This window comes from Suricata suricatta, chromosome 13 (genome assembly GCF_006229205.1).
Source record: "Suricata suricatta isolate VVHF042 chromosome 13, meerkat_22Aug2017_6uvM2_HiC, whole genome shotgun sequence".
Taxonomy (NCBI): Eukaryota; Metazoa; Chordata; class Mammalia; order Carnivora; family Herpestidae; genus Suricata; species Suricata suricatta.
This window is the reverse complement of record NC_043712.1, coordinates 29,806,240-29,820,272: the sequence shown is the minus strand read 5'-3', so window position 1 is coordinate 29,820,272 and position 14,033 is coordinate 29,806,240. Positions and strand designations below refer to the sequence as shown.

The window sequence follows — 14,033 nt, the reverse complement described above, 5'->3', positions numbered from 1 at the left end:
AGTCATAAACAGACACTTCTCCAAAGAGGGCATCCAGATGGCCTACAGGCACATGAAACGATGCTCAACATCACTCATCATCAGGGAAACACAAATCAAAACCACACTGAGATACCACCTCATGCCAGTCAGAGTGGCTAAAATGAACAAATCAAGAGACTATAGATGTTGGCTAGGCTGTGGAGACATGGGCACCCTCCTACACTGTTGGTGGGAATGTAAACTGGTACAGCTGCTCTGGAAAAGTGTGGACGTTCCTCAAAAAACTATCCATAGAACTCCCTTATGACCCAGCAATAGCACTGCTAGGGATTTACCCAAGGGATACAGAAGTGCTGATGCATAGGAGCACATGTACCCCAATGTTCACAGCGGCACTGTCAACAATAGCCAAATCATGGAAAGAGCCTAAATGAGCATGCGACTCTTGATCTCAGGGTTGTGGGTCTGAACCCCATGTTGGGTGGAGAGATTAGTTTAAAAATAAAATGTATATAAAAAAGAAAACCCATAAACTAGAAATCAAGGAATATATATCAGACCAAACACTAACATCATACCTCAGAAACATAAGCATCCTAAAACCTAAACAGGAAACAAAATAATTATACCCATAGTGCCACTGAGTAGCTCAGTTGGTTAAGCATCTGGCTTCTGCTCAGGTCATCATTATCTCACAGTTTGTGAGGTCTGGTCCTGCTTCAGGTGAGCTCAAGCCCAACTACGGGTGAACCCCACTTCTCTCTCTCTGCCCCTCTCTTCCTCTCTGCCCTCACTCACCTGTGCCCTCTCTCTCTCTCTCTCTCAAAAAATAAAAATTAAAAATATAATAATTATACCCATGAAACACACAATGATAACTATTATATAGCAGATGGCATATACAACGAATGCATATAGCATCTAACATATATAGTTGTTATATAGCATATAGCATAGGAGATATTAGCCATTGCTGTTACATGATTATTATAGTCAAAGGAGTGATGTATTCTAATTGACTAGGTCTGGGAAATGTGAAAACTCTTCTGAAAAAGGAGGTAGGCTAATATCCTTACTCATACTGAATGGAATAATTTTATGCTAAGCAGAGGGAATATCAGACATCAAGTAAAAGAAAAAGAGTTTAGGCAGATACAATGAAGTGTCCCCATGTGACTTCTAATTTCTCATTGGCTTCCCCATCGTACCTACAAAATCATTCAAATACGTTTTTGATGGTTATTCTTCACTTGATGATTTACCAGTCACCTTTCATGTCCTTCCATTGCAATTCAGTAGCTCAGGAATATTTGGACGGTGACTTGCCCCTTAGAGAAAATATGTCAAGTTTGTACTTAGACAAGGTAATTTGGATTATTCTAAACCCAGGATCATCAAAATGTGCCTTTTGTGCCAAATCCAGCCTACAGCCTGTTTTTCTGCTGCCCACAAGCTAAGAAGAATGACTTTTACATTTGTAGATGCTTGAGGGGAAAAATGAAAAGAAAATTAGTATTGTGTGACATATTAAAATTATATGATATGCAAATGTCAGTGTCCATAAATAAAATTTAATTGGAACAGAGCCACAATCATTCATTACAGCATGTGCTGCTTTTGTGCTTTAATGGAAGAACCCAATAATAGTGACAGAGATTTTATGTATGGCCCACAAAGTCAAAAATATTTGCTATCTAGTACTTCATAGAACAGTTTGCCAGCACCTACGGTACACAATCCACACCCTCATGGCTCCTTTCCTAAACTGCAATTCTGTGAATCTCAGGTTGTTTCTTTCTCAAAATGCTGTACATTTAGACAAAAAATTGTTTCATTTTATTAGCATCTCTTGAATTTGTTGTAGACTGACTCAATCGGGTTCCTCCATATCAGCTTCCATATTGCCTTAAAATAATATTTTTTTAACTCAGCTCTAGTTTTCAGTGACAATGATGTAACCATGAGCATATTTTCAAACATGAGATATCTAAACATCTTTGAGTTTTAAGAAGTCAGCAAATATGAGCATCTGATTCTACTCATGTTTGTTTTACAAACCAGGAGATTCCATAGTTCATTTTGGTAAATTTCTTCCTCCAGAGAACTGCTATTAAAATTATAAACCGGAAAATTTTAGGGCAGGTATAGCCCTAAATTAATTTTTCAGAATAGAAAATCCTCTATGTATGATGCTGGATTGCGTGGAAACCATTTTTCCCTTTCCAAGTCAAGATATGACCATTGCCATCCTCTTGCTTTCTCTTATTATAACCTCCCGCAAGAGGTTAAACACGTTGTTTCATGAAAATCAAGAGAAGGTCTCTATTTCTCAGGCATATTTTCTCTTCTCAGAGTTGACTAGTCACAGCTGGAACGAGGTGCTTCCTGAGAAACTTCTGGATCTCCTTCCAAGAATGCTCCTGCGCAACTGCATGTGGGGTCACCTCTCCTCCCCAGGGCATGAACAGGTGGAGTTTGGAGAGCTTTGAGGCACAGCACAGTGGGGAGTAAGGAGGCTCTAACATGTGGCCTGCTCCGGGGTAAGATAGCAGGGTCCAGTTGTTCTTCCCATTTCGCCTCAACTGCTCTTTGGCGTGCTCAGCATATGCCTTGCTGTTGATAATCTTATCATCTTCTCCCACGATGAAGAGGAAATGTCCTTGGGCCTTTTCAATGGGGGGGAAAAGCGGTCTCACTGGCTTCATTTCTAGCTTCCTCAAAACAATACTGGAACTGTGCTAACCCTGAGGCATTGATGGATACCAATTGTGGAGAGAAGTACAAGGGCTGATGTATCTGACCACGATATACCTGTGGAGTGCTAAATACAAAGTTAGGCCCATTAATAAGCACAGTGGCTGTGGCTTGTTTTAGGTGAATAGCCATGGAGAGTCCAATCTCTGCTCCTTTGCTTATGGAAACTATCCCAATGCCTGGGCCAAGGACCTAAAAATAATAGAAATGAGACATTGATTCTATTCGTCATTTAGAAAAGCCCTACCATCTCAAACAACAAAAACTTGAATGGCCAATTGGAACCAACCAAGGACTAATCCCACCCGCATGCCCAGTTCTAAAGTTCTGAAATGTGTGATGTATGTTCAAAGGAAATACTCCTTCAAGAATATGTCAGGCTTTCCAAATTGAATATTATGGATTCAGCATGGTGTTAGGTGCTGAGTTTAAAATGTTCTAAAGAAATACAAATAGTAGGAAAAATAAGAAAAAGGCACATAAGTACTGTGAATAATATGAGTGAAGGTATAGTTGATTGGTAAACTTTGTTATAACAATTCTGGGGTCTCTAGAAGCTCACAGGAAAGGCACTCTGCAGGAAAAGACTGAGGAAGAAGGTAATATTAGTAAAATAGAGCATGGAAACATGGACAGAGAATTCTACATCTGCTATGGCTTCCACAGAAGGTTTGTCCTTTGGAGAAAGGTTTCATAAAGGAGGCTTGGCTCTGCTTCCTCTTCCCTGGTCAGTCATCAAGCAAGTGTTTTTGGATTGTCCACCCTGTATTAACCACTGGGGGACACAGAGGGGAAAAAAGGCACAAATCATCTCTTACCATCAAGGAACTCACTACCAGGTGGAGAGACAGAAGCGCAAGAACAGACAATTCGACTAACTTACAAATTCTGCAATATAAGAATGCACATAGGCAAGGCTGCCAACCCAGATTAGCAGGGAATAAAGGCCAGATCAGAGAAAGATCCTCAAAGGAAATCGGCTATGAATTGGGTTTTTATATTAAAAAGGGGGAGTTGGGGCACCCTGGGTGGCTCAGTCAGTTAAGCGGCTGACTCTTGACTTCAGCTCAGGTCATGATCTCATGGTTTGTGGAATCAAACCCCGCTTTGAGCCATGCATCAAGCTCCATGCCGACAATGCAGAGCTTGCTTGGGAGTCTCTCCTTCTTTCTCTCTCTCTCTCTCTCTCTCTCTCTCTCTCTCTCTCTCTCTCTCTCTCTCCCTGTCCCTCCCCTGTTCTCTTTCAAAATAAATAAGTAAACCTAAAAAAAAAAAATGGGAGCAAACGAGAAGGAATGGTATTCTATGCTGTGTACAGGCTCACTAATGGGGGAGCCATCTCTTTTTATTTTGTGGGTCATGTATTCAGTCCCAAAGGATAAATCCTGATGGATCTGAACCTATTTCCCTTTGCTATATATTTTTTCAGGCTCTCTTGTAAGGCCAGTATATATTCTACCTAAGGTCTTACCCTGCATATTAAGTGGGGTGACTTGATTCATCTCCTTTTGAATTAAAAAGGGCTTTCAAGCTCTGAAGTTCTATGTCTTAATATAAAAGATAGGGAGTCAAAGCTACTGCCATGGCCAGGGAAGACCAAGTAAAAGGAATTATAACATGGATGAACAACAACAACAACAAAAACTGACATAGGTATGTCCAGGCTTTGGGCAGAACACTAACTCTTATTATAATTTCTGCCACCAAATTTGGGATCAGGGATTTTGGAATGCTTAAAGTCAACAGGTAGAGAAATAAGACCTACAAGGAATTGAAAAATCTGTCATCCATCCTCCCACAGAAGAGATGGCGTGAAGCAGGGTTAGTGGAAGTACGAAGAGCCTAGATAACAAATCTGGTTTCCAGGTCTCCCTAAGTCATTGACTATCTAAGTGACATTAGTAAGAACACCGATGGGAAATTCAAGCAGCAAGTATAAGAGGAATCAGCCTAAGAAAGTGAAAATCAGAATCACATAACCTCTTCATCTCTCATCTAAGATAAGCAGAAACTCAGCACAGTAACATTGCCTATTTGATAGTTCAAGGACAATTTCAATATATGCATCAAAAATAGCTTTTTAAAAATACAGTGCATCAGGCTGCCTGGGTGGCTAACAGAGTTGGTTGGAGTTGGTTAAGCATCCAACTTCAATTCAGGTCATGATCTTATGGTCTGTGAGTTCAAGCCCCATGTCGGGCTCTGCTCTGTGTTGACAGCTTAGAGCCTGGAGCCTGCTTTGGAATTTCTGTCTCCTGCTCCCTCTGTTCTCCCCCACTCATGATAGCTCTCTGTCTCTCTGTCTCTCTCTTTCAAAAATAAACATTAAAAATAATTAGAAATAAAATAAAAAATAAAAAATAAAAATCCAATGCATGAATAGATTGTCAGTGATCGTTGCTCATCTAATGACTGCAATTCCAATCATATTTTGGTCATCCTTATATGAAATAGGATGTGGTACTAGATCTTAGATTTTACTTAGATCAATTCTTATTAAGAAAAAAAAATTAGCTGGGGCACCTGGGCGGCCCAGTTGGTTAAGCAGCTGACTTTGGCTCAAGTTATGACCTCATAGTCTGTGAGTTCAAGCCTCACATTAGGCTCTTGTGCTGACAGCTTGGAGCCTGGAGCCTGCTTCAGATTCTGTGTCACCCTCTCTCTCTACCCCTCCCTCCTCTTACTCTGTCTCTCTCTCAAAAACAAATAAACATTTTTTAAAAAAGAAAAAATGTTAGCAATTAGCAAGGGCTAACCTGCAGCAACCCTACAGTAGCAGCAAATCACATTTTAAAATTTAAAGAAGGTATAGACTGGAAAGCACTATAGCATTATTTTCAAGGCCTCTCAAATAGTTAAAATGCAGACTCACTCTTCAAGAAAGACAGATTATCTGTCTGGTGAAGTCTGGTGATTTAATAATTATCAGAGAAGGTTATAATAATAGTAATGACATTTATTGAGGGTGTAGTATTGCCAGCAACTCTAGGGAGCACTTTGTTTGTATTAGATAATTCTCATAAGAACCTTACAAAATAGTATCACTACCATAGTATATAATAGATGAAGAAACTGAGAATTAGAGCGTGTTAGGAGCTTGAGCAAATTCCCACAACCAGATGAGATAAAGCCAAAAACGCAAGTCATTTCTGTCTGAATCTAAAGCCATTGCATTTTGATTTCATCATGGCCACAGCCTAATTCCTGTTTTGTCTTTCTGAGCAGAAGACACTGGGTGTGAAAGAAATCATTTGAATAATATGGGTATGTAATAGAATCCTACTTGGAAGTTAAGAAATCACAGGGTGTATGGTAATTTAAAAAGAAGGACTGAAAGAAAAGGCGAAAATTACCTTCGGATGTCTCAGGAGAAAGTTGACAGCTTCCTCAAAATATTCTAAATCTATTTTTTCTGGTCATAAAGGCAGATCGTCATAGTCACAGTAGGCCAAGGCCAGGGTAGCAAAGCCATGACTGGCCAGGAGACTGGCCCGGTACTCAATCAGTCCACCAATATCAGCAAACAAATCAATTACCCCTGGGAAATGGCCCTCTCCTGAAACAGAACAAAACAAAACAGAACTGGATATGAAGGAAAAGGAAGGAAAAAAAGAAGAAAAATAAGACAACACAAAGCAACGCATCACAGGGGTGTCTGGGTGGCTCAGTTGATTAAGCGGCCAACTTGGGCTCAGGTCATGATCTCACAGTTTGTGGGTTCGAGCCCTGTAATGGGCTCTGTGCTGACAGCTCAGAGCCTGGAGCCTGCTTCTGATTCTGTGTGTGTCTCTCTCTTTCTGACCCTCCCCTGCTCCTGCTCTATCTCTGTCTCTGTTTCTCTCTTGCTCTCTCTCTCAAGATTAAATAAATATATTAAAGAAATCTTTTTTTTTTTTTAAAGAAATGCTTCACAAATTGGGGAATTGGTGTCCCCAATAGAATCCCCAAATGTTCAGCCTCATATCTGGCGCAGAAGTAGAGCTGGTTGAATACACTAATGGAACACGGTATCAGGAAGCATGACTGGAAACCATGTTCGCTGACATGTTTCATCTCTGTAGCCAAAGAGTACTGGAGACTCACAGTGGCCCATTTCTATAGTATTAGAGTAAAGAAAGCCATTGAAATTAGGCAAAGGCTTTTTAACCTATGAAGAAGTACATATTTAGGTTTTAGGACATCAGTGAAGCTCCTGAAATTATATGCAAGATATGTTTATATGTGCATGTTACTAATGAAAGCCTCTATAGATTTAATTGGATTCTCAAAGTATATATGACTCAAAAAAAAAAAAAAGGGCTTCAAAACTATATGACTCCAGAAAGTGAATTGAAATGATTATTAGCTATAATCCTGACTTAACTCTGTTCTGTTACATTCATTTGACTACACTACGGTGATGAATCTTGCACCCATGCAGACATAAACAATGAGTGCTTTCATTCAATAACACTCTGTTTATTCATTGCAGCTCAACACATGATAAAAAGTAGAGGTGCTCAGAGTATTGTTTTACACTCACTCTCTGTATAGGCAGCTTGTTTCCTAAATAAAGCAAGACCCACACACTGAAAAAAAAATTATGATGCACTTACTGGGGGCATTCTATTCTTGTGTAAGTGATTTGAGCTAAGGAAGACTGGTCCCATCCACATTTGAAGAGTGACTTGGGGGTGCCTGATTGGCTCAGTTGATAGAGTGTGCGGCTCTTGGTCTTGGGATTGTAAGTTCAAACCCCGTGGTGTGTATAGAGATTACTTAAAAATAAAAAATCTTTAAAAAAAAGAAACGAGTGACTTGATTTAAAGAAATACTGGGAATTTTCAAAAGAAAACATTGCTACGTTTCCTCATGTTGAGAGAAGAAGAAATAAAACGGTACTAAGTATATCTTGGCTTTAAAAATACCACTTGAATAAATGAATAAGGATGCTATTCCCCTCTTATTTGACAGGGAGAGGGAACACTTAAGAGTACTGAGCCTCTGGGAATGCAAACTGGTACAGCCCTCTTGAAACCAGTATGGAAGTTCCTTAAAAAATTAAAAACAGATGGGGCACCTGGGTGACTCAGTCGGTTAAGCGTCTGACTTTGGCTCAGGTCATGATCTCACAGTTTGTGAGTTCAAGCCCAGCGTCAGGCTCTGTGCTGACAGCTCAAAGCCTGAAGCCTGCTTTGGATTCTGTGTCCCTCTTTCTCTCCCTGCCCCCCCCACCTATCAAAAATAAACATTAAAAAATGTGGATTTTTAAATTAAAAATAGAACTACCTTCAACCCAGCAATGCACTACTAGGTATTTATCCAAAGGATACAAAAATGTTGATCCAACGGGACACATGCTCCCAATGTTTATAGCAGCACTATCAACAACAGCCAAAATATGGAAAAAGCCCACATGTTCCTTGGCTGATGGATGGATAAAGAAGATGTGGTATTCATACACAATGGAATATTACTCAGCAATCAAAAAGAATGAAATCTTGCCATTTGCAACAATGTGGATGGAACTAGGGTGTATTTGGCTAAGTGAAATAAGTCAGTCAGAAAAAGACAAATATCATATGATTTCACTCATATGTGGAATTTAAGAAGCAAAACACACAAACATAGGGCAGGGAAGGAAATATAAGATAAAAACAGAGAGGGGCACCTGGCTGGCTCAGTGGGTTAAGTGTCCGACTTTGGCCCAGGTCATTATCTCTCAGCTTGTGAGATCAAGCCCTGCATCAGGCTCAGAGCCTGGAGCCTGCTTCAGATTCTCTCTCTCTCTCTCTCTCTGCCCCTCCCCTGCTCATGCTGTCTCTCTTCTCTCTCTCTCAAAAATAAATAAATATTTTAAAAATAATTTTTAAAAAGATAAAAACATAGAGGGAGACAAACCATAAGAGATTTTTAAGTACAGAGAACAAACTGAGGGTCACTGGAGGGATAGTGGGGGATGGGCTAAATGGGTGAGGGACATCAAGGAGGGCACTTGTTGGGATGAGCACTGGTATGCAAGTGATGAATAACTAAATTTTACTCCTAAAACCATTTAAAAAAAAAGAGTACTGAGCCTCTTATCCTGGAAGAATGTCATAGTTGAAACACACTTTGAGACCTGAGTCATCCTCTCAGGTCCCCCACAGAAAAAGGAGGACACAGGCACATGCGGTGTCCAAGAGGATTCACAAATAGCACACTTTAAACCAGCACACCATCCCAACGTGGGAGGCCTGCACCAATATTTAAATTTTTTATTGAGGTGGAATGATAGAGGCACAGACGTTTGTGTCACTTACTGATCCCTACACTCAATAATCCTGCCTATATGCTAATTACTGGGTATAAAAATACTGAAATTTATCCAAGCAACTGCATGGGTTGTGATGATTTTGGAAAGGGAAGCTTTTACTCCTTCTAAATCATCTAAAACCACCTCTACCACTTCAGGCTTCCTTAATCCATCTCGGTTCTACTAAATGATTATGTTTTTATTTTTATTTTTTTAATGTTAATTTATTCAGGGGGGAGGGTCAAAGAGAGAGGGAGATGGAAGATCTGAAGCGGGCTCCACACTGCCCAGTGGGGACTCAAATTCATGAACTGTGAGATCATGACCTGAGCTGTAGTCAGATGCTTAACCAACTGAGCCACCCAGGCACCCCGTAATTATGTTTTCATTTATTTTTTTAAATTTTTTAATGTTTTTATTTATTTTTGAGAGAGAGTGCGAGCAGGGGAGGGTCAGAGAGAGAGGGAGACACAGAATCTGAAGCAGGTTCCAGGCTCTGAGCTGTCAGCACAGAGCCTGATGCGGGGCTCGAACCCACAAACCTTGAAATCGTGACCTGAGCTGAAGCCAGACGCATAACCAAGTGAGCCACGCAGGCACCCTTGTAATTATGTTTTTAAAAACATAGAGAGGGGCACCTGGGTGGCCCAGTCGGTTGAGCATCCAACTTCAGCTCGGGTCATGATCTCTCACTCTGTGAGTTCAAGCCCCGTGTCTGGCTCTGTGCTAACAGCTCAGAGCCTGGAGCCTGCTTTGGATTCTGTGTCTCCCTCTTTCTCTGCCCCTCTCCCACTCACACTCTGTCTCTCTCCTCTCTCAAAAATAAATAAACATGACAAAAATTTTTTATTTAAAAAAAAAAGCACAGAGAGAGGCAGTACATCCTGGTAATATATGATGGCTGTGTCCCAGATCAAAACACATGCCTGCAGAAGGAGGCCTTGGACATTCCCAAACCTGGACCTGCCATGAGTGACTTCCGGAAAATTAACTTTGCTTCACTCGGTCCTGCAATAATCCCTGAGAAATGTTCCAGTACATGTTTTGAACCACTTACTGATATGTGGAGATTGCTCTGAGAAACTATGAGTATTCCGGTAAGTTGTGTAGCCATGAGGAAGCATGTTGTATTTTCTGCGGGTTTGTGGAATATTCTATAAATAGGCAATATTTATGGAACTAGAGAGTATAAAGTATTTTTGCATCCTCTATATTTGTTGCAGTATTTCAGTCCATAATATATCATCAGCTTATTGCATGTGATGACCTATGCCTAAATTGAAATTCAGACAGGACAGAACCCCCAAAAGGAGCTTGGATACCAGTCCAGGATATCAGGAGAGGGGTCTTCAGATAGTCAGGTTTCAATATAGAAGGATTTCACATAAATCCAAAGCTATGGGGATCTCATAATGCAGTGACTTCATAAACTACATGTCGTCATATCCTTAGAAAAGCTCCAGAACGGTTGAGGTCAAATTCGAGTTGGAATGGGGCATCACCATATTCTTGTTATGACCCAGAGCTAACCCTGATTCTATGGCTGGAAAGGATTACACTATGTACTATCCATACCCAAGGTAACCCTCTAGAAGGAGGAGGCATTCAAAAGAGGAAACAAGAGGATGACAGCACAAAGAGGACCCCAGAAGGTGGCCTTCGTGAACTTGGATCCGTGTAACACCCGGTGCTGTGTACCACCTCTCCAAAGTTACACTGACTTTGGGAGCAGTGGAGGCAATCTGGGCTAGTGGCAAATTTGAGTCGTGAAGTTTTATCTGGACCAGGAAGGGGCTATTCATCACACTTCTTTTCACCAATTTAGTTAAAAATTTTTCAGGTTTCAGGGACCAGAAGAGACCCATGGGGTGGACTCCTATATAGTCACCTCCAAGTGAAGGCGCACGCTCTAGGTCTACCTCACCAGCTTCATTGGCCTTATAGTAGGCTTGAGAATGAAACAGGTTCCCCTTTTCATCTTTCAGTGTTGCCTGAAGAATCACTATCTGTAAGGGGGACAGGCCTGTAGCTCGGATGTGTACTGGCTCATCGGTGAGTGTGCTTGCAGGGGTAGCTGTCAGCTGAATCATGGTTACAATGTGGCACCTTGAAGATTCTTCAGTAATGCTTTCAGTAAAACCTGGATATAAAAAAAAAGGGAGAATGAAATAAGGCAGTGATAAGGTTAATGAGAGGTGAACTGGATCAGAACCAGGCTGCTTGGGATTCAGCTCTAATCCAGTTGTTTAGCAAATATACTGAGATGATATTCAAGTGCAAGATAACAACAAATCTGTAGAAGGCATAAAACAAGTAGATACGTTTTATAATCATTATGAACCAGGGCGGAGGAAGCAGCAGCCAAAATATGCATGAATAGTATCAACATATCCAAGGAAGGTATCACAATCGGCCACCAGAACCCTTGAAGAATTAGATGCAGTGGAGGATAACGGTGAGATGTGCAGTTGAAAACAGGGGGGCTTGTTAAATATCTACGGAGCTGGTGACTTCTCTACTAATCCCCTTCCCAAGTCCTGCAGACAGAATGCCTGGCATCTAAGAATTCACATCTAACAGACTATTTTAAAAAACAGACAAATCTTTTCAAAAGAAGGAAAATAAAAACTTTGGGGAGAACAAGGAGGCTGACATACGCATTATTCCCTAAAGAAAAAATACTCCTGGTTTCATAGTTAGGATTTACCTAGTCCTAAGCAAAACCAGCCATGGAGAAGCCCTTTAGGCACCAAAAAATTTGCTGAGCTTTTTGTAATCCCCATCTTAAAAATTAAGGAATGCCTCTCTCCTTTGGTTAGTGTGAAGAAAGCCACAAAAATGACCATTGTTCCCATTCTAATAACCCAAAATTATCTGGATAAATACAAAATTAATTTCTCAAAATTCTTTAAAATTCATTAGATTATCAGGAATCTAAACGCATTAAACTCCAGTGAGTGACAAATTCATTATAGGAGAGGGGAAACTTTCTCTTCTACAGAGTGACTGTTATTAATGATAAAGCAGCAAAAAAGAAAAAAAAACATAAAAAATGATAAATCAAAAATAAGGAGAAAGTTCAATGCACTTTTAATGGATGTGTGTAGGCTAGTTCGAATTCTGAGGAATTCCAGCCAGAGGCTTTCTCCAAGTGCCAACTCTCTAGGCCTTGGCCATGTGCTCTAGGACAATGCATCAAAGAATGAGAGCAGAGACATGAGCCACCAGAAATCTGTCTGAGGCGTTGAAGGTCTTTTTTAAGAAGCAAGGCAGCTAACTTCCAAAGGATAAGGAAGAGTAGCAAAATAGATTTCCCCAGGCTCAGAAAGCCAGGTGAAACTGCAGAACAAAGAAATGTCCTTGATGACCCTCCTTCCAGAAGAATTATAAATCTGAGGGAAATATCCTATAGTTGGAAAGGCTAGCAACATGACCATAAAAGCCCGATATCTCCAGAAGTTCAGCAATGGTTAGGCCCCAGTTTCTTCTGATGAGAAGAGCCTAATTCCATACCTCAACTATCTGAAGCTGAGGGTTTACACTGAATCAGATAAAGCTGCAACAAAGCCCAGATCTAGCTTGACTACAGGTCAGCCCCTAATTCTACCATTCTGATGGAATAGTGTTTTGCTCTTTTCTTGAGGTAAATGTGACTTAGTCTAGTCATTTCTTTTAAATGAAATATCTGGGGTATAATACAAAAAAATTACAAGACACAACAGAAGCAAGAAAATCACCCACAATCATGATGAGAGCAAACAATCAGTAGGAAGAGACACAGAAATAGCCAAGAGGGTGGATTTATCACACAGGAACTTTGAAACGACTACAATAGAATGCTATTCAGGAGAAAAGAATTGAATTACTGATAAATACAATAACTTGGAGGAATCACAAGGGAATTATGCTGAATAAAAGAAAGCCACTCCCACATCACATACTGTATGATTCCATTTATACAACATTCTTGAAATGACAAAATTATTTTATTTGCTTGTTTGTTTTTAGAGAGAGAGAGCAAGTGGGAGAGAGGGGCAGAGGGAGGGAGAGAAAAAATCTTAAGCAGGCTCCATGCTCAGCATGGAGCCCAATCCAGGGCTGAATCCCACAACCCTGGGATCACAACCTGAACCAAAACCGAGAGTCAGACGTTCAACTGACTGAGCCACCCAGGTGCCCTTTGAAATGACAAAATTAAAGAAATGGAGAACAGATTAGTGGTTGCCAAGGTTCAAGAATTGGGTTGGGAGGAGATGGCTATAAAAGGACACCCTGAAGGATCCTGTGTTCACAGGAATATCCTGTATCTTGATTTTATCAAGGTCAATATCCTTGTGATATTGCACTACAATTTTGCAAGATTTAACCATTAGGGGAAACTGGGTAAAGGGCACATATGCTCTCTCTGTATTATTTCTTACATATGTGGTAAATCTGCCATTACCTCAATATAAAGGCTTAATTTAAAAAAGTAGCTCTGATAAAAATGCTAAAGGATCAAGTAGAAAAGGCAGACAAAATATTTGAGAATTTCATCTGGGCATAAAATTTGTAAAGGGGAACCATATGGAAAAGCTAGAAATAGAAAATATAAGAATAGAAATGAGGAATTACTAGACAGACTTCATAGAAGACTATGAACAGCAGAGTAAAGGAGGAAATGTAAAGACAATTGAAAGGACCCAAACTAAATTCCAACGGAGGGAAAAAAGGGTATAAAAGAAAAACAGACGGGCACCTGGGTGGCTCAGTCGGTTGAGCATCCAGCTTCAGCTCAGGTCATGATCTCACAGATGTGGGTTCGAGCCCCGCATCAGGCTCTGTGCTGATATCTAGCTCAGATCCTGGAGACTATCTTCAGATACTGTGTCTCCCTCTCTCTGACCCTCCCCTGCTCATGCCATGTCTCTTTCTCTCTCTCTCAAAAATAAATAAAACATTTTTTAAAAAATTAAAAAAAGAAAAACAGAGCACTTGAGATGTGTGGAATAATATCAAATACTCTAATATATGTGTAACTGGT

General features: G+C 40.4%; 1 protein-coding gene across 1 annotated transcript; it reads right to left on the bottom strand.

Moving 5' to 3' along the window:
* Nucleotides 1-2,330: 2,330 nt before the first annotated feature.
* Nucleotides 2,331-11,100, bottom strand: LOC115276653 (bile acid-CoA:amino acid N-acyltransferase-like). Its single transcript, XM_029920703.1, is given in 4 exon segments — nucleotides 2,331-2,663; nucleotides 2,665-2,928; nucleotides 6,090-6,318; nucleotides 10,655-11,100. Coding segments are annotated over 4 exon segments (1,272 nt in total).
* Nucleotides 11,101-14,033: the final 2,933 nt, after the last annotated feature.